General features: G+C 38.2%; 1 protein-coding gene across 1 annotated transcript in view; it reads left to right on the top strand.

The window, feature by feature from the left end:
• The window catches only part of LOC149071803 (uncharacterized), a 65,734-nt gene extending 55,670 nt beyond the window's left edge, over window positions 1–10,064 (top strand). The window contains exon 2 of the mRNA XM_089247777.1: window positions 9,257–10,064. Coding sequence (XP_089103903.1) covers window positions 9,258–9,638 — 381 coding nt within the window. The 5' untranslated portion in view covers window position 9,257 and the 3' untranslated portion in view covers window positions 9,639–10,064. The remainder of the gene's footprint in view (window positions 1–9,256) is intronic.
• Window positions 10,065–19,921: the final 9,857 nt, after the last annotated feature.

Here is a 19,921-nt window from a genome sequence, read left to right as displayed (position 1 = left end):
GACTCCTATCGCATAAATAGCTGTACCAAACGAAATATTACAGATATGAAGTAAAAGAAATGTAGGAATAGACATTCTGTGCGTGCTAGCGAAAGCAGATTAACTCCGTTTCCTGGACAGAGGAATGAAGTAGAATGTAGGTTTTTAGTGGGGAATTGAGAGGATAAAATACTATTCATATAAATATATATACATGGATATATATATATATTTATTTATTTATACCCTACATAATATTTCTATCCGCTGTCCCAAGAGGCTAGCTGCTAAAGGCTCCACGGATGGGTTTCACGAAATAGCGAAAGTATGAATGATATAGAGCAGTGGTTCTCAACCTTTGGAAGCTCGCGGCCCGGTTGAGTATTTTTTTCGAGTGTAAGGCCCGGTTATGAGCACGACTAATGGGGAATGAATGAGGAAAAAAACAAAACAAACGATGAATCACTCACGGTTCGGTTTGATTGATTTCACGGCCCGGCGGTTGAGAAACACTCATATAGAGTGCCCATGGTTTAGACGCAGGTTCCCATTATATATATATACACTGAAGAGCCAAAAAAACTGGTACACCTGCCTAATATCGTGTAGGAGCCGGGAGCACGCAGAAGTGCCGCAACACGACGTGGCATGGACTCGACTAATTTCTGAAGTAATGCTGGAGGTAATTGACACCATGAATTCTGCAGGGCAAATCCATAGGAGTAAGAGGGGGTGGAGATCTCTTCTGAACAGCACGTTGCAAGCCATACCAGATATGTTCAATAATGTTCATGTCTGGGGATTTAGGTGGCCAGCGGAAGTGTCTAAAGTCAGAAGAGTGTTCCTGGAGCCACTTTGTAGCAATTCTGAACGTGCGGGTGTCGCATTGTCCTGCTGAAATTGTCCAAGTCCGTCGGAATGCACAATGGACATGAATGGGTGCAGGTGATCAGACAGGATGCTTACGTACCTGTCACCTGTCAGAGTCGTATCTAGACGTATCAGGGGTCCCATATCACGCCAACTGCAAACGCCCCATACCATCACAGAGCCTCCACCAGCTAGAACAGTCCCCTGTTGACATAGGGTCCATGGATTCATGAGGTTGTCTCCATACCCGTGCACGTCCATCAGCTTGAAGCAATTGGAACCGAGACTCGTCAGACCAGGCAACGTGTTTCCAGTCCTCAACAGTCCAATGTTGGTGTTGTCGGGCCCAGACGAGGCGTAAAGCTTTGTGTCGTGCAGGCAGTCATCAAGGGTACACGAGTGGGCCTTCGGCTCCGAAAGCCCATATCGATGATGTTTCGTTGAATGGTTCGCACGCTGACACTTGTTGATGGCCCAACATTGAAATCTGCAGCAATTTGCGGAAGGGTTGCACGTCTGTCACATTTAATGATTCTCGTCAGTCGTCGTTGGTCCCGTTCTTGCATGATCTTTTTCTGGCCGCAGCGATGTCGTAGATTTAATTTTTTACCGGATTCCCGATATTCACGGTACATTCGTGAAATGGTCGTACGTGAAAATCCAAATTTCATCGCTACCTCGGAGATGCTATGTCCCATCTCTCGTGCGCCGACTATAACACCACGTTCAAACTCACTTAAATCTCGATAACCTGCCATTGTAGCAGCAGTAACCGATCGAACAACTATGCCAGACACTTGTTGTGTAATATAGGCGTTGCCGACCGCAGCGCCGTACTCTGATTGGTTCCATATCTCTTTATTTGCATACGCATGCCTGTACCAGTTTTTTTGTTTTTTTGGCTCTTCAGTTTATATATATCCTACATATCCAAATGGTGTATGGTTGTCTAGACCATAAGTGGATGCAGACACTTCAAAAGGGGGGGGGGTGGAAAACACGAGGGTGTGTATATAATGAAAGGGAGGCGATTGCCCTCCTCCACCCTACCACCTATTCCAATAATACATATTTTGTGAACGGGGACGACGGCGATCACCTCCATCCTCTCCCTCACCGTTTCACCTACGGCCTAGACAGGGGACCTCGACTGAGTAGGTGAGTCTGTTAATGAGTAGTGAGCCCCATCACTGGGCTGAGCAAGCGTGGATACAGAGGAGGGTGATGGGAGCGATCACTCCTCCCAAGAGCCAAATAATATGGGAGAAAGTTTTCAGTGCTTTAAAGTACGGGATGATCCAATGCACCTACACAATAAGTCGGTTCTTTATCACATCGGCTACTTCGGCTTCATTCGCAGCTGAGCCTGTCTGCCTTCGCTACATTCGAAGCTAAAGATTCCTGCGGGCTTCATTAGCAGCTGAAGATGCCTACCAGCGCTCCATTTAAAGCTGAAGATTTCTGCCTCTACTTCGTTCACAGCTCAAGGTGCCTGTCTTTAATCCCTTCGATCTAATTAGTGGGTGGATCTGTTAAAAAAAACGCTTCAAGAATTTATTATGTCCGACCCTATCAAATGGTTTTTCAACATCCAAGTAGACAACGTCAGCATTCTTTTTCACGTCCTCACCACAAGTCTTAAGATGATGAAACTGGAATGTCTTCCTCAAACCGAAGGGTGGTCCATTGTTTCGTCTCCAAGAGGTCACGGTAGAAGCAGTTTCAGCCGGTAAATGCCTTTTAAAAGGTGATATCCTCAAAGTGACTTGACGATTCTGTATTCAAGTAAGTGTTAGGAAGTAAAGTTAATGATCTTCAGCCAACAATAACATTGTATGTTTGAGTTTATCTTTTCCAAAACGTTTACGAGCTTTCTTTTTCTACGATAGCTTTTCGATAGCTCGTTTAATTTCTGAGCCATTAAACCTAACGCCACGTGGCATCGGATACCAATAAAGAAAACATGTTTAGCGTTGTCTTTGCGTGTTGTTTCTGTCTTGAAGCATTAGAAAGAAACTTCAGTTACTTTTCCGCGTTAAAAAATAATATAAAAGAAGTGAATGGGTGGGACTGAACATGAAGTAAAAATATAAACCTTCACTTTGAAATTGACCATTCGGATAAACTTTTACGATGTTTTTATATCAGTTGCAGTGTTTTCTTACTGGTTTAATATGATTGAAAATGTGATGGTCATCATCGTTTTTGTTCATTCGTAGATAGAGGGTAAAATCGTTTCTCTTCGAGGGTACAATTTGTCTATAATTAAAGATGACGTTTTCCGACTTGTCTACGGTCTTAACCATCCATCGGAAAGCTATAACAGCTTTCGAAGAACAAATTAACGAAAAAACTGGGGGGGGGGGGTGTCAGTTCAAACATTCACTACTAGTGCAAGCTGTGGCGTTCCCTCTTTTTTCTCGCTGACGTCACCCGTGCGGAGGTGCTGAGCGAAGGGCCACAAAGCTTTCTATTTGTAATACATGTCGGTATACATGTGACCAAAATGCTAAAGCTTCAGGGCAAGATGTCTTCATTTCTTCACAAAAAAGAGTGTCATGTCCAGAATATGTTTTGCTGGTAAAACTCTTTTAAGAACGTGTTCATTTCTCACCAAAAGCTATGTGAAAATCTTTAACCCCTTCATGTACAGGCTTTTGGCAACAAATTTGGATGATCTCTATTTGACGAATCGACGATAAATCTGGTAACCTTGTCCTAACCGCACGTTAAAAAAAGTAATGAGAAGGGTGAAAGAAAAAACAGAAGAAAAGGAAAAAACGTAAATAGAAAATAAAAAACGGTATAATGGATAAGTAGATAAGAGGTATATATACAGTATATAATTTGTCTTTTCACCCTTACCCTATAAAAGATTATCTGCATTATATTATAGATAGATTACATTATATTTACATTATGTGCGGGGGAAAACCATTTACAGGAGTATAGAAAGAGCAAGAAAGAAAAATAACAACTTCGGTTCATAGGGGTACAATCAAGTTTCGCTGGCGTTTGGACGAAATTTCTCTTTCGTGAAAGATAGATGTCCGTGATCGTAAAGGGGTGAAGAAAATTTTACCCTTTGACTGCGCAAATATATATATAGTCAGAGATATACTTCTCTCTTCTACGCAAGCGGAAAAACCCCCTCCTTTTTTCAGTTCTCTTTTGTGAAAGATAGACGGCCATCAAACTCATATATTGTATAGAATGAACATAATCGATAAAAGGGGCAGGGATATAATAAACATATATTCGTACGCCATTTCTATACGAAATTTTAAGAATTTCCACTAAAAACAATCATCAGAGGGTGATTGAGCAGGCATCACTCAAAACCGATATTAGTAAAATGATGCTTGTAATCACAAGATAAAACACATTAAGAATTTAATGTGTTTTTACATACTTGAACTTAATGTAGTTTACAATTTTTGTTAATTGCATTTTTAATTGGGTTGCTATATTTTTGAAATATATGACATATTTTTATGGGCATCTTTTCCTCAGCCACCTCGTTGGGCATTTTGCCTGTTGTGGCGTTGTATTTGTATTTGTATAACCATTTTAATAAATTGTTAACCTCATTATGGAGCTTTCAGAGAAGCAAATAACCATTGATTGGTATATATAGTCATTGAAGGAGCCCGGAAGTTCAGGCAAAATGCCATGAATGTCTTTTTTTGTCTATTTTTAAACCTTTTTTTGTATAAAAATGCCTTTTTTTAATTTTTTTCCTGCATTTTTTCCGTAATTACCTATTCTGTTTTAAGCCATTATTTTATGTTTGCCCATGAATTTCAGAAGCCATATTCTGTATAACTTAGATATTTTACGCACGCGCGCACGCGCGCGCGCACACACACACACACACACACACACACACATTAAAACTTTTAAAAATTTCAATTCTTAGTAAGAAATTCTTATCAGAAAGCCTCACTCTTCCAAAGTCGGATTTGAATGAAAATAGGCGTAAATGCCTGAGCGATAGCCATCTGATTAAACAGTGTTGTCAGGCATAAAAGTGACGAAGATTTTTCATCTGTGTTATACATAGTTTTCAGATAACAATCAACGTACCATCAAACTCAGAACGACATTGCAAGTCATAATTAAAACATAACTGTGGAATGAATCACTAATTATTGATTTTTAATTTTTGCTAGCAACATTTTCCATATTAGCAAAATATGGCTGGCACAAACACTCCTTTTGGTGCGGTAGTATCAACTTGGCTTGACTAATAATATAGGTATTATAAACTGATAAAGAACAATAGAGGATGTAACTGAAGAAAATTTTTAGCCAATTTTCGAACCCGTAATATTTTAGTTTTTGGTTGTTTTCTCTTTGTTCATTAATTAAATTTTGTTTTAATGCCCATTTCAAGCATTTTGAGCGTCTTTTTTCTTCCTATTTCCACAGTTTTCAGTGCCTGAACTTCCGTTCTCTACTTATTAAGTATGCTAATCTACTCAGAAGTTTCAATGCACAACCAATCCTGAGCAACAGAAATAACACCAGATCACAACGTCATGAGGCTAGCCAACACCTCCTATAGATAAGGATGCTGGGATAGCACAATAGTTGGGATAAAATAGGTTCTTTTTGTTGACTAGTAATTGGCCGATACTGTACTTTTAAGATCGGTTACATATACAGATTCTGAATTGAAGACCTCATAAAGCAGGTGTCTTCAACCTTTTAGACACGGCGGGCCAAATTGAAACTTCCCACGGGCAACGAACCGATGTAGTTTTGTAATTTACTGACGTCTTGATAGTAGGGGCTAATAGGGACACGAGTTAAACAGGGACAAAAATTATTGAAGACTTTTATTTATTCTGAAATTATTTCTTTTATCAGTTGCTAATTTTGATTATTTCTGAAATGATTTTTTTTCATTAATTCTGAAAATTATTATTTTTTCATTAATTCTGAAAATTATTATTTTTTCATTAATTCTGAAAACTATTATTTTTTCATTAATTCTGAAAATTATTTTTTTTCATTAATTCTGAAAATTATTTTTTTTCATTAATTCTGAAAATTATTTTTTTTCAATAATTCTGAAAATGTTTTTGATCAATTAATTAAATTAATTAATTCTCTGATTAATCTCTCACATTCATCTCAATTCTTAAGATTAATTTCGATCTGAAATCACTTTTAATGATTCTGTAATTATTTATTTGGGTAATTCTGAAATTATTTTCTTTCTCAATATTTCTTGAAATTATTTTCTTTCTCAATATTTCTTGAAATCATTTCTGCTTTCATTGATTGTGAAATAATTTCTATCAGAAATTACGAAATTATAATCTAATATAAATATCTTATCTAAATAATATCTTTTTGATTTATAAGTTATTTGTTTCACTAATTCTGAAATTATTTGTTTCAAAAATCCTAAAATGATTTGTTCCGAAAAATTCTGAAATTTATTTGTTTAAAAAATTTTGAAATTATTTCTTTTTCAGTAATTCTGAATTTTCATCAATTCTGAAATTATTTCTTTCATTGATTCTAGAATTACTTCTTTCATCGATCCCAAAAATTTATTTTTCATTAATTCTATAATTAATCGTTTTTCAATGTTTTCAACCATTCAGGGGTCATTCAAGTATTACGTCAGCAACGAGGGGGGTGGTGGTGTCGGATTTGCTGACTTTTAGTGACAAGGGGGGAGGGGGGTTTGAAGGTTGCTTACGTCATCAACCACCCTTTTTGAAGATACTAATTATTCTAAGCTGCTGACGAAATTTTGCTGACGGGGGGGGGGGGGGGGAAGAGGGAGTTCAAAAATGGCTAAAAATCTGCTTACGTAATACTTGAATGGCCCCTTACTGAAAATGATCAGCGGGCCACAACGAAAGGCTCCGAGGGCCAAATGCGGCCAGTGACAACATCAGCTAAAGTTGCCAGTAAGAAAAGGGGTTGAAGATTCCCCCGACCAATAATACATTGTGGGCATTGTATAGTATTTTATCATGCATATATATTGTTTATAATTTTTGTGATTGTGTTTTTAATTGGGTTGCTGTATTTTTAAATTTATGACATCCATATTTGTTATGGGCATCTTTTTCTCAGCCACCTCGTTGCCTGTTGTGGCGTTGTATTTGTATTTGTATAAACTCCGCCCCAAAGAATCTTACGTCTACTTCCATGTTATCCCAATAAGAATTCTAAAAAGGTATTTTTGTCCACTTGCTGTAGACTTCGTTGGAAATTAGACGGAGCACGGAGGACATTACACCTGGTGCTATTATTCTTCTGCCCTACGACAAATACGAAATCATGTTACATTGTATTAGAACCGGTGCGAGCAGAATAAATTACGTAATAATAAAATTTCATCCAATCACAAAAGTGATTTAAAATTCCATTAACGATTGTCGCAAAAGAAAATTTTGTGGAAAATTGATACTTTTTTCTCTGATACGAACAGACACACAGAAAAGTGTTTCTTTTCCGGCTGAAAAAGGCTGCGTGAGTTTCGAATTAAACGAAAGAAACATTTCTGAAGACGATATAATACTCAGTAAAAAACCAAGAACTTTAAAATATTATGACAAAAAAGTAACACTTGTACTTTATAGTATTGTATCGCTTTGGCAGTCGTTCGTTCTTACCTGCATGAAAATGCAAATGAGCAGGGAGCCACAGAAGTGCGAGTAAAAAGTTTGAGTTCAGACGTAAAATATCAAAATAAATCGTGTTCACACAGGAGTGCACGGCCAGAAACGCCACCCGTACGTATAAGGAATGCATGCTCAATTCATGGCCCTCCGAGTTATCTGATGTGGCCCGCCACCACAGAGGCACCGGTGGCATGAATCGTGGGGGAGCCGCTGTGATGGTCGTGTGGTCCTAGTGACGGACTCGCATCGCTGATCCGGGTTCGAACCCCACTGGCGCCTCGGTGGTGATTGGCTGAAGGTTTTTTGTGGGTCCGAACTTCGAGGTACCAATGCGAGCTGATATCCCCTTTAAAAAGTATCCTTACAGATATCAAAAGTCCCACAAATGGTATAAATATTCGATCATTACACTTCAGTCATTTCGTTTCTGAAATATAGATGACAGCACTGAAAAATAAGAGACAACACCAAATGCGCACTCAGTCCGTTACCACACACAATAGATGCGCGCGCGCACACACACTTCCCGCTCAAGTCACTAGGTAGTAAATTGCCCATGGATTTAGACCTGAGTTGTGCCAACACGTACAGCAGAAAGCCTCCGCGCGATCTCGTAAAGTCACTGAAGTCGCCCAGTTTACCTATAATCATTGGATATACTGCAAAAAAAGAGAAAGATTTCGCATACGTCAGCTTGCTATATCGAATGGCTACAGGTGAAATGGACGATTTCAATGACGTCAAAGCTTCGCACGGAGGTTTTCTGTTATAGAAGGTGTTTGTTGTGCTCGGTTTGAAGGAAAAAAAGAAAGAAGGTCCGTGACAAATAACCAAACCACGCAAAAGTCACACGAGAAATGATTAAATCACTTAAGTTGCCCGTAGCACATTTCCTTATTATTTCAGTGGCTCGCGAAGCAGTTCTAGATCTTTAACGGTGCATATCCAGGTCACTAAAGTGACCCCAAGCACATTTCCAAATCACTTGAGCTACCCACGGCATGGCACACTTCCAGTTCAAATGAAATGCTATTAATTAGCTATTCGACTTGTTTTACATCCGTATCTTTGAACCCTTCACCCACCTGTTTCGTTAGCATGGCAATATCTTTTATAATCTCTTCAGTTGGCTTTGTAGAACTGGTTATGTTCCGAAGCGCACATTCTGGCCAAAGGTTAGTCCAACAAGTTCTCTCGTAAGTGTGAGAACATAATGCGTCCTCATTTCTGATTCTGCAAACCCGCGTCGTCTCCGATTGATTAAAAACAAGAATTTCCACTTTTTTTAACTTGAAATTTGGGATTTTAGCCAATCGGAGACGACGCGGGTTTCCAGAATCAGAAATACGTACGCGCTATGTTCTCACCCTAAGAGCTGCCACGGCTCTAGTGATGACAGTGATAGCATTAGCGAGTCATCCTCAACGTATACAACTCATATTTTGTAAACACAACACATGAATAACGATTTGTGGGCGTTTCCAAAAAAAAAAAAAATTTCCAATAAAGGAAAAAACCGCGAAAATACGGGACAACGACTGTATACTGAAATCTCAACTCCTACAGTTCGTAGACACAGAACCCAGAACTGTGATAGTAAAATTTCCAACATTATTTTTCTCTTTTAAAAAGAGAAGAAGAAAAGTTCAATTTTTTGGTAATTTGATAGGCATGTATGTGCGTTATTTGAAAGAACAAAACATGCGTTTTCATTCTGGGTCTTTAATTACTTGTACATCTCTTCCTTTTCTTTCTAGAATGCAAGCGCATATACCCTTCTGGATATTCCTGGTAACGATCATGATAACGTGTCTGCAAGCGAAACCGAGCATCGGAGAACAACACCGCCGCAAACAGTTGTCGTCGACGGGCGCGGAGGACTATCCCGGCGATTACTACACGACTTCGTCCCGATCAGATTACCTGCCGCAGATCCTGAGGATGATGAAGAAGTTCCGCATCAGGGACGAGAATCCGTCGGAAAAGATCCGCAGGGTCCCTCATCTGGGCCCTAAGAAGAAGAAAGGCCAGGAGAGAGCCCTGGAGAAGCGCAAGTTCCCCGAAATCGACTCTAAGGGATTCGACGAGGATATATTCGACGAAGGTTTCGGTGATTGGTCACCGATGAAACGGTGGTGAACACCAAGTTGGATAACCCTTTCCTTACCGTTGGTTTTCCCATCTACGAAGTCATATATATATATTAATATACGTGTACATGTTAATTCAGTAAAAACGAAGGCTTGTTGTTGCAAAACAGAACTTGTAATTTCTTCTCTTTCGACTCTGCGATTTCATATAACATTCGATGTTATTATATGTCATTATCCGTGTTTTAAAATTGTTATCCTAAAACGAAACGTATTATCCACTCTGTTCTATCACGATAATATTATTATATAGTAGATTGTTATACATAGGTGAATGCTTTACACGTAAATATATCGGGGAGGTCATACGGAGATGTCAAGTGCCAGGGGCGAGGAACAATAAACAAATAAAATGTACATTTGTATGTTATTTTTTAAAAGAAAAAAAAACCACGAAATAAAAAGTTTTGTTTTCTTCTTGGTTTTATGTATTTGATCAATGTCATTGCGCAGGGGCAGAGACTATTTGCTTTTTTAAATGGCAATATTAACCACTTCACCTACAAACTTTTGGACAAGAAATCATGATTATCTCTATTTACGGCGATAGATCTGGTAACCTCGTCCCAATCTGACCGCACGTTTGAAAAAGGAAGAGGGACAAAGAAAAAAAATATATATAACAGGAAGAAGTGTAATAGAGGTAGCGTAAATAAGTGAGTTTTTTTAGGGTCCTTTTGGGTATTTTTTAGTGTGTGCGAAAGAAGCAGGAAAATAGAAAACTTTTTTGAATTTATTCGAGTGGTTGGACGTAATATAACGCCCCTGGTCGTAAAGAGGTAAGCGGAATTGTGCGGAATTGATACAGATGTTTAGCAGATAAGCGATTCAAAATTTTATACAAAGTGAGTCACGAAAAGTAACAAAAACTCCACGGATTTAATTTTAAAATTTGATTAAAATATGAATAATCATCAGCACGAAGAAGATAACTTTTTCGTAATCCTTGAAGTTCCCAAAATTCAAAATTATTGATTATTGTTGAAAAAAAAAAAATTTCTGGCTGGAATCAAGAGAAAAAAGTGTCAATTAGTAAAATTGACAAATGTAGGTTCATTTGCAGCTCATTTTTTTCCTTTTTTGTAATCTTTAATATGTATTTTGATACTCAAAAAAAAACCATTGAAACTGTCGCCTGGCAGTTCAGTGGTTAGGGAACTAGCTTCTGACTGTGCAGGTCTGGGTTCGAATCCCGGGTCGGGCATGGATGTCTACTAACACTAACAAATTCCCTGGACAGATCGTAACGATCTCTTGGGAATACGTGCTGATCCCGTTATTATTATTATATATGTCAGCAAATCTTTATTTTTTCAATTTTTTGTGAAGAAATAATTCACTTCATTGAGCTTTTTTTCAGCTAAGATCATGCAGGGTATATTCATCTTCACATACAATTTTTTACAGAATTTTAATTCTCAATTTTATGTAATAAATCACGCTTTTCCCAAAGGCACTTTCGTCTGGAAGCCATCTCAAAGATCCCTCTCAAAGCTCAACTATAAGTGCTGCGCTCTGATGAAAGCCCTCAGATTTAATATTCACCATATTTCTAACTCAAAACTTACGCAATCTTTTAAGTCGCGGATTAACTCACCGAGGCAAAAAGAAAAAATTCTAGAGCGAGGGAAAAGTAAACCCCCACACACATTTGTAGCACCAGAGTCTGAGAGGGATGCATAAAAAGAATTAATATTTGCAAAGAAATGAAAATATGGTTTTCATAGTCTACAAAACAGTGATTCCTAGGTGGATGATTCCAGGGGGGCGGTAGAAGCTACGAGTATAACATAGGATACTATGGGTTAAATTTCGTTTTGGGGCGAGAAGAAAATTTCTGAAGAAGGGGGCGATGTGTGTGTGTGTGTGGGGGGGACAAAAAACGTTGGGAAACTATAGTTAGATAAAAACTCCCTGCGATGTATTAATTCATTCATTCAAATCGAGAACAACTCCGGTCTATCGCCATGGGAAATTTACTACCGATTGAGTTGTGCCGAAAGTGTGCGTGTAGGTTCCATAACACTCTGAGTACATATTTAGCGTCGTGTTTTGAATTTTCAGTGCTGCCATCTATGAGTGAAGTGTAGTGGTTGAATATTTGTACCGTTGTAGGCCTATTGCTCCCTTTGGCGGTATATTTTAACGAGGAGATCTGCCCGCATTCGCGCCTCGAAGTTGGAACCCACACAAAACCAACTTCAGCCGACCATCCCTGTGGCGCCGGTGGGGTTCGAACCCGTGTCCTTACAACAAAGTAGCCTGGAGTAGTCCCTTATTAATTGGTGGTCTCCTTGTCGAAGCACTCGAATGACGGTGTATAAAATTACTCACGCATGGCCCACATCTCACTAAATATGAAAATAAATCAATTAAAATGAAAATTTTTAAAATTTTAAACTCTTCAATCATTTTCCCCCCGAAGACCGCGTCCCTCCAATGTTCAAAATACAGCCAATTCCCGTTTTAACGAATACAGTTGTAGTGAAAATCTCGTTTTAACGAAAACTTTTCTAATCTCCCAGAAAAGTTTATGTAGGAACAATGTAAAATCGCAAATTCCTTTATAACAAAATTTCGTTATTACGCAGTGATTTATCCGGTCTCTTGGAGTTCGTTATAATGGGATTCGACCGTATCAAGTTCCCCTTCGTAGCTAAAGCCCTGAATTCCCACTAATGTTCTAGTTTCTCTTCTTTTACCCCATCGACCCATCGAAACTTTTTGTTTTGACGGGACATTCGCGAAACAAAGAGTTTATAATATTGGAACATCTACACCAAGAAATTCAAAATGTAAAATGGAAAGAAAATGGCCTCACCTTATAGGGAGATTTTGAAATTTCAGGCTGGCTGCAGTAATGAGCGTTTAAAGAATACTTTGCATTACATGTAAAACTACGCATTTAAGGGTTAAGTTTTCTGTGTCTGTGAATTCATAATTATGTTGGTTCCCTTTATCTCAGGGCCTGATTTTCGCAAGTGCAACGTGGGAATTTTCCCAGGTCCCCATGCTTTAACGGGTGGGGCCCCGCATATTTATAACAGTATATATTTCACTCAAATTTTTATAAACTTTATTTGGTAAAATTTTGTAAAATAAAGAATTTTCGAAGAATCCATTATTAGCAAACCCTATAAAATATCAATTTTAATACAGTAAAACCCCTCTTAACGGACACTCCTCAGATGCGGTCACTTTTCTTTTACGGCCAAATAATAATTTCCCCCTTGTACAATAAAGTATGCATTTTAAACCCCTCATTATCGGTCACCCCCTCTTTTACGGACGAGTTGTTTTGTCCCGCCGGTGTCCATAAAAGAGAGGTTTTACTGTATTATACAAATGGGTAATAGACTTTAACATCTTCATGAAGACTCTGTATATTTTCAGTGTAAAACTTTGTGCATCTGATCATGCAAACACTTTTCCAGACGAACTGCAACAATTGTCGTCATTAATTCAGGTTGGTGACACAATGCCACAAATGTTAAATAACGCTAGAGGTTTAGAAGAGACGTTTCCAAAATTTGAGACAGCATTGACATTGAACATTGAAGGACCGGACACACGCCGCTTCCCCTCTCAAGGAGATATCGAAGCGTTCCCGAAATGATGGGGGTGCATCATTTCGGAATTTTATTAAATGAGTATATGTGTGCGTGTGTGAGTATATATATATATAAATTTGTATAACAGAATAACAAGTCCAATTACAGGAGTATAAATCAACGGAATAATTATGATGAATCGTGATCTAAGAATCGAAATCTAAATTGATATCATAGCGTCCTTGGCACGTCTGGACTCGACAATCAAAGTTGCGTTGGTGGCGGTCCGTTCGTTAGATGTCACAAGTTATAGTCGTGTTGGCCGTACACAATGACAAATCTATGTCATGTTTGCGTCACGCGGAGTCCTGATCCAAGTGTCCAAGTCAGCCAATGTTCGAACGCGCCCAGGTGTTTTAGCTCATTCTAGGCGCACATTCCGGTTCCATAAGTATCCTACATCTTAATTCTCCTGGACAATTAGGAGAATTTCATCATTCCCGAAGCTACATCGGCTGGCTATCTGGATTATGGGTGGCATTGATTCACCACGTTTATATCTTAAGTGTTTATTGTTTCTGCAATAAGGTTCGTCATTCAACGGCATTGACATCATAACCAATATCAAACATGTCAAGAGAAAGATAATTCTTATTAAAAACGATTAATCATCAGTTCGCTCAAGTCTCTTACAAGAAAAACTGTCATCTTTAGCTTTATTGTGTATTGAAGCTGAGATAACTCAAAAATTAGAGTTTGTTGATATTATTAATTATTTTGCTCATATGAGAATGCGAAAAAAAGCATTTATTGTAAGATATTTCATGTGGATAATTTTACGTTACATTTCCCATTTAAAATAGTGCACATCCTTTTTGAAGAGTTTGCAAATAACGTGTACTGTATTTCCTGACGTATCAATCCTCTGCGACCACAGTCAAGGGAGGAGTTCAATACCTCTTATGCCCAAGGCCCCCTCAAGTCAAAGTCGGGTCCTGCCTTTTATCATAATGAAATCATAAAAGTAACCATATAATGAAAAATTTAACGTAATGTTATGTGTAGAGAGAGAACTTATTTTTTCCAAACTCTCTCTAGCCTATGAATAAAATATTTAAAAAATTAACAAAAATATCCTAAAAGTACTGTTTGTATGCAGTGTATGTAGTTTGCTACACGAGTTGTATATATTGCTTCGTTTTTTCTCGGATGGAAGCAAATGTAACTGAGTGTTAAGTAATTTTTTTTTTCAATATTTTTCCCCATAACTTCGCCGCATCGCCAGGCTGCTGTTGAAAGTTTCCTGTCACGACAAGAGTGTTATCGCCGTGAAATATGGTGGCCGTGGCGAATAAATGATTTTTCGAAACAGCGTATCTCTCTTTACACAAAAACCAACACTGTTTTTATTCGGTATTTAGACATGACTTAATGATTTCAGAGAACTACATACTCTGTAAAAACTACATATGTTATGATAAGTATCAGAACAAAAAGACGCGTAAATTGGTTTAATACTGCCGTGACTTCTGGACACGATCATACGACCGAGAAAATACAGTTAAATGAAATGATTGATTCAATTACACTAGGCAATGAACGACAGGTATTAAGAAACGGTATTAACGAAATTATCAAGAATTAACGGTATTAAAGTATAAGGTATTACCGAAATGTATTAAGAAAGAAACGAACTTTTTCCCTATCAAACTATTAAATCACACGAAACAATGCAATTCACTAACCCCTTCAAAGAAAATGAAAATTATACAGGGTGTCCTGTAAGCGCTAATGCGCTGCCTTTATCTCATCAACCGTCCGTCGTAGAGGTGTGGTTTCAATTTAAAAAAATGCTCAATATTCGTTCAAAAATTACCCTGTACCTGTTTTGGGAGTGGAAATACAGTGTGTAACAAAATGACAGAAAATGTAAATTTTTACACGGTACCCCGTAATGAGGAAGTTGCTGCCTTGTATCTCCTGAGGCCAACAGAAAAAATGTCATGCTTTTGAGTGCAATATATGTTTAGATATTTGAATTCAAAAATCGGAGAGAAGGGGCCATTCAAGTATTACGTAAGCAGATTTTCAGCAATTTTTGACCCCCTTTCCCCCTTGTCAGCAAAAGTCAGCAAAACACTGACCCCCCCCCCTTCCCCCCTGTCAGCAAACTTTCGTCAGCAGCTTAGAATATTTCATATCTTTAAAAAGGGGTGGTTGATGACGTAAGCGACCTTCAAACCCCCCTCCCCCATTTTCATCAAAAGTCAGCAAATCCGAAACCCCCTCCCCCCTCGATGCTGACGTAATACTTCAATGACAACAAAGTTATGAAAGAACAGCAAAAACTAACGAACAACGCGCCATCCCTTACTATTCTCCAATTTTGGAATTCGAATATCTCAGCGAATATTGCACTTGAAAACTCGAATTTTTTTCGTTGGCCTCAGGAGAGACAGGGTAACTTTTTTTCAATCGGCAGTTGAAGTACAATGGGACCGTCTAAAAATTCAGATTTTTTTACTTTTTAAACAATGTATTTTCACTCTCAAAACTAATAAACCAGACATGCACCTCGTTCATATTCCTCTGCGGAACTTCTAACGAATTGTTACATGTTGGAATGTGTGTGTACAGTGAAACTCCTACAGTGAAATTTATTTGTGTGTAATACTTGTTATGCGTAGTGCTGCCATCTGCAATTAATAATTTTAAAGTAGTAATAGTAATAGTAATAGTAATTTTTAAACTACGAGTTTTTCTCAACTCGTAGCGGGTGAAGTGTAATGAATGAATAATCATAACGTTGTAGACCTGTTGCTCTCTGCGGCGGGACTTTTTAACGGAGAAAGATCGGCTCGCATTCGCTCCTCGAAGTTGGGAACCGCTCACTCTCAAAACTGGTGCAGGGTAATTTCTGAACACATTTTGAGCATTATTTGAATTGAAACTGTATCTCTACGACGGATGGTCGATGAGATGAAGGCCGCGTTAGCACTTACAGGACAACCTGTATAACATTTAACAAATAATCTCCTTTTGGTTCACTCGCAACCTTTTCCTTGTCATTTAATCCAAAGGATCCTTCGTCGTTCACATCTTGATTAGGGACTCACTCAATACGACACTAAGCGCCTTTAGCGCTTTAAAATTAAACGCTCATTTTTTCACAGAAGAGTAATCATCCCACAGTACCCACAATCCTAACTGCAAAAAATTCGTCATCTGAATACTTTTGGTTTTGGTTCCTTTGTTCAGATGAAAATCCCTCCGATTGGCTGAAGAAAACATTTCATTGGAATCCGATTCATCACAGGTTCAAGAATTAAATAAAAACAAAATGCGTCGGGAGAGAGAATGTTTTTAATGTGTCCGCACAGCAAGTTACGTCTACTTTACCGCACACCAACTCTGGTCATACATCGCCATACGGAAATTTCCAACCAGTGGAGTTTGGTGGAAAACGAAGGCTCCAGCCACCGGTGGTCACCCCAGGATCGGTAGGTGAAGACCTTGCTTCTATCATTCTATGTCTGGATTCAAACCCGTGGACCTTGACGAGCATCTTACCACTGCGCCACTCGGGACACCAGCACGTTATGACTGGTGTAAACAAAAATGACTGCGCTGTAGGACTTCCAAACTTGAGAAAGAATTTAGGAACATGCCTATCTTCCGATTTATATGTTTAAAGTGGGATTTTTAGAATGAATACTTTAAGGTAGGGATCGCGCTCACGATAATACTTACATAACCAATTAAAGTTCCAATCAGGATAGGATTGGAGAGTTTTTTGGTCAGCGCAGTGACTTGAAGGCATATTTGATGGTTTTTAGTTCCATGTAGCGTACATTAAATGTAGCGTACTCGAGAGAAGATTTAGGAAGCCCAATGTACGCAATTGTCCTTATAATGTGTGCCAGTAGATTGAGAAAAAAAATTATTTATCTCCACCGGGAATGGAACCGGATTCTTTAACAATCCGATCGAGACTTGATGCACTGTTACGTCACAAGTACACGGGCGAAAACTTTTGATCTCCTTCGATCATTATTCATTTATGTTACCAAGAGCATTTTTCTCGGACCGCAATGACTCCATTTGATAGTAGGCCTAAATATATTGTTCTCTTTGTACGGCCTGAAGAAAATGATTTCTGAAGAAAGCTTTTAGATTCCTTTTCACAGGAATTCATCATTTCTTTCTCCACTCAGTTTTGGATTGCATCTTCATTGAAACTGAAAGCCCACGAATAAATTCAGAATATATACCGCATATATTGGGGAGAGTATATTGTGAAGTGAAGACACATCTGTGCTCTGTACGTTTACGAACCATATCTTTTTTACATTGATGCGCCATCTTCTCCAACGCTTATCGATATGTCTAGATTTGAATCATACATGAAAAATACTCATGCTTAAAAAAAAAAAGTAGCTTTTATTCCATAAATCGAAATTCCCCCCCCCCCTCCGAAAAGAGTAAAAGCATTCATCTTGGAATTTACTTGAATTTCATTTTTGAGCTGGACAGAGACTTTATTCCTTTTAGCAAAATTTTAGATTATATTTGGACTTTTATTTCTTAACGTTTCAGATAAGCTAAAACTAACCGATAATCAATTATTCAACTTGAATGCTATCAGGAAAAAATGCTAGTTTTTTTTCAAATCCGTTGAAATTAATGGTATAATTTAAAACAAAAGATGGTGAATTACATGGTTCCTTTATCATTCATCAAAAAAGAACGATTATTCACAGTTTTTAAGCGGAAAAATGTTCTCTGGTGTAATTCAAAAGGAATAAAACTCACCTCGCACAAATCGAACAGCGCCAAATGCGATACAAAAATTCCAATGTAGTATGCAAAACGTAAGTGTAAACCTCTCCTCACAAAACAACACAGACAAAAACGATGTGAATTACCTAAATAGCGTGTATCGTACGGGGCAAAGTGAGAAGACAATGTTTTCTATGATTTAGAAGCAATTTAAATGGTTCTAAATAACGCTGACCTATGCAATGGCAAAGCCATGTTTTGGACCTGAAAACGTATCAGGACAGTTTCGATAGAATTTCTACTTCCTGAAGAACCCCTCACAACTTTTAGCTAGTTTTTTTTTCCAACAGCACAATGCTGCTGCATATGTTTCACAGTCTAAAATGTTTGAAGCCAATTGAGGTGAAACTCTAAAGTGGTCATTGAGGAGTCCTTTTCTTAATCCTGTAGAGAAGTGTTTCTCAACTGCCGGGCCCTGGTATTAGTCAAACCAGGTCGTGAGTAATTCATTAGTTCATAATATTTCCCCATTGATTTCCCATTATGTATAACCGACCTTCCACTCAAGAAAAAAAAAAGTAATCCTGCCGAACTGTGAGCATCCAACGGTTGAGAACCGCTGCTGTAGCACATTTGTGTGGCATTTTGGCTCATAAAACACAACTAGTTATTTTTGGGCTTATTTCTGTCAATGACATTCAGAATGATGAATGTTATAAAAAAAGGGCTGTCTTTCAACAGTCAAAACAAATTTTTTGCACATAAATTTTAATTGCCCTTGTACTTTTTTCAAGGTTTTCACCTTTATAACAACTTCAGTAATTTTTTGAAGCAGTGGAGCACTCATCGAAATTATTTTCACTGGAGAATGTTTAGTTCAACTGGTAATTATCACTCTGAAATTTTCATATAAATCTACAAACACAAGTTTTCAAGATGAACGACGGTTTTCCGGTTGTCCTTAAACTTTTTTCTGCAATTGTAGCGGCACAAGTTACTAATTGGATTCGAAAATAACAAATTGAAAGAGTCTAAAAACTAAACAACAAACCATGCCGTCAATTTTTATGTCGCTGTGTTTGTGAGGGCATCGTGCTGGATTCTCATCGTGAAGATCCATCTAGGTTCGAAGCTCGTCGGTAGCACTGTGGTGGGCGGCGAAGTCCAGTTTTCCAGATGTGAGGTGTGAATCCCGAGCAGTTCTCCCATTTGAAACACTCTCTCCGCGGAGAGAAGGCAGACGTACAACATAATACTTACATACTATACGAATTCAAGCATTTACCGTCTTCACTTCAAAACAGACAATAGATGGCAGCACCAGGAAGTAAAATAAGCACAACTTTGACAACATAAATACATTAGCGCCACACATACACTTAGAACACATATTATGGCATGTACCAATTCGTTAGAAATTCCGTAGAGGTAATGTTTTCGAAGTGCATGTACGATTAAACAAGTAGTAAGATAAGTAATTAAGTAGTAGTAGTTACGTGATCATCAAGGACGCGTGATGTCAAATCGTAGTTCAGGTAGGGTGCAGCACACTGGAGCGATATTACTTGTAGTTGTAGTATCGTTACAGTGTTAGGGCATCCTCCCTAAGAGACCTTCACGCGAAATCAGGTCAAAGTTGTACCATTAGGAAAAAAATGAATAAGTATATCTTAACGTCTTTACGATCACGAACGAAACATTTCGTCCAAACGAAAATGGAACAAATTCGATGCAGTTGTCTGTTTCCTTTCTTCTCCTCATCATTCGTAATCTTTTATTGTAACCCTATGAACAGAAGTTGTTATTTTTCTTTCTCGCTCTTGCTATACTCTTGTTAGTGATCCCCCTCAATATATAATGTATCTTTCTACTATTTATAATTATAAGAGAAAAATAGAACTTATAGGGCGTGAGTGAAAGAGAAATCTATTGTGTATTCTCT

This window comes from Pholcus phalangioides, unplaced genomic scaffold (assembly GCF_987345545.1).
Source record: "Pholcus phalangioides strain wild (caught in Gottingen) unplaced genomic scaffold, Ppha-v1.0 ptg000018l_1, whole genome shotgun sequence".
Classification (NCBI taxonomy): domain Eukaryota; kingdom Metazoa; phylum Arthropoda; class Arachnida; order Araneae; family Pholcidae; genus Pholcus; species Pholcus phalangioides.
This window is presented reverse-complemented; position numbering and strand designations above follow the sequence as displayed.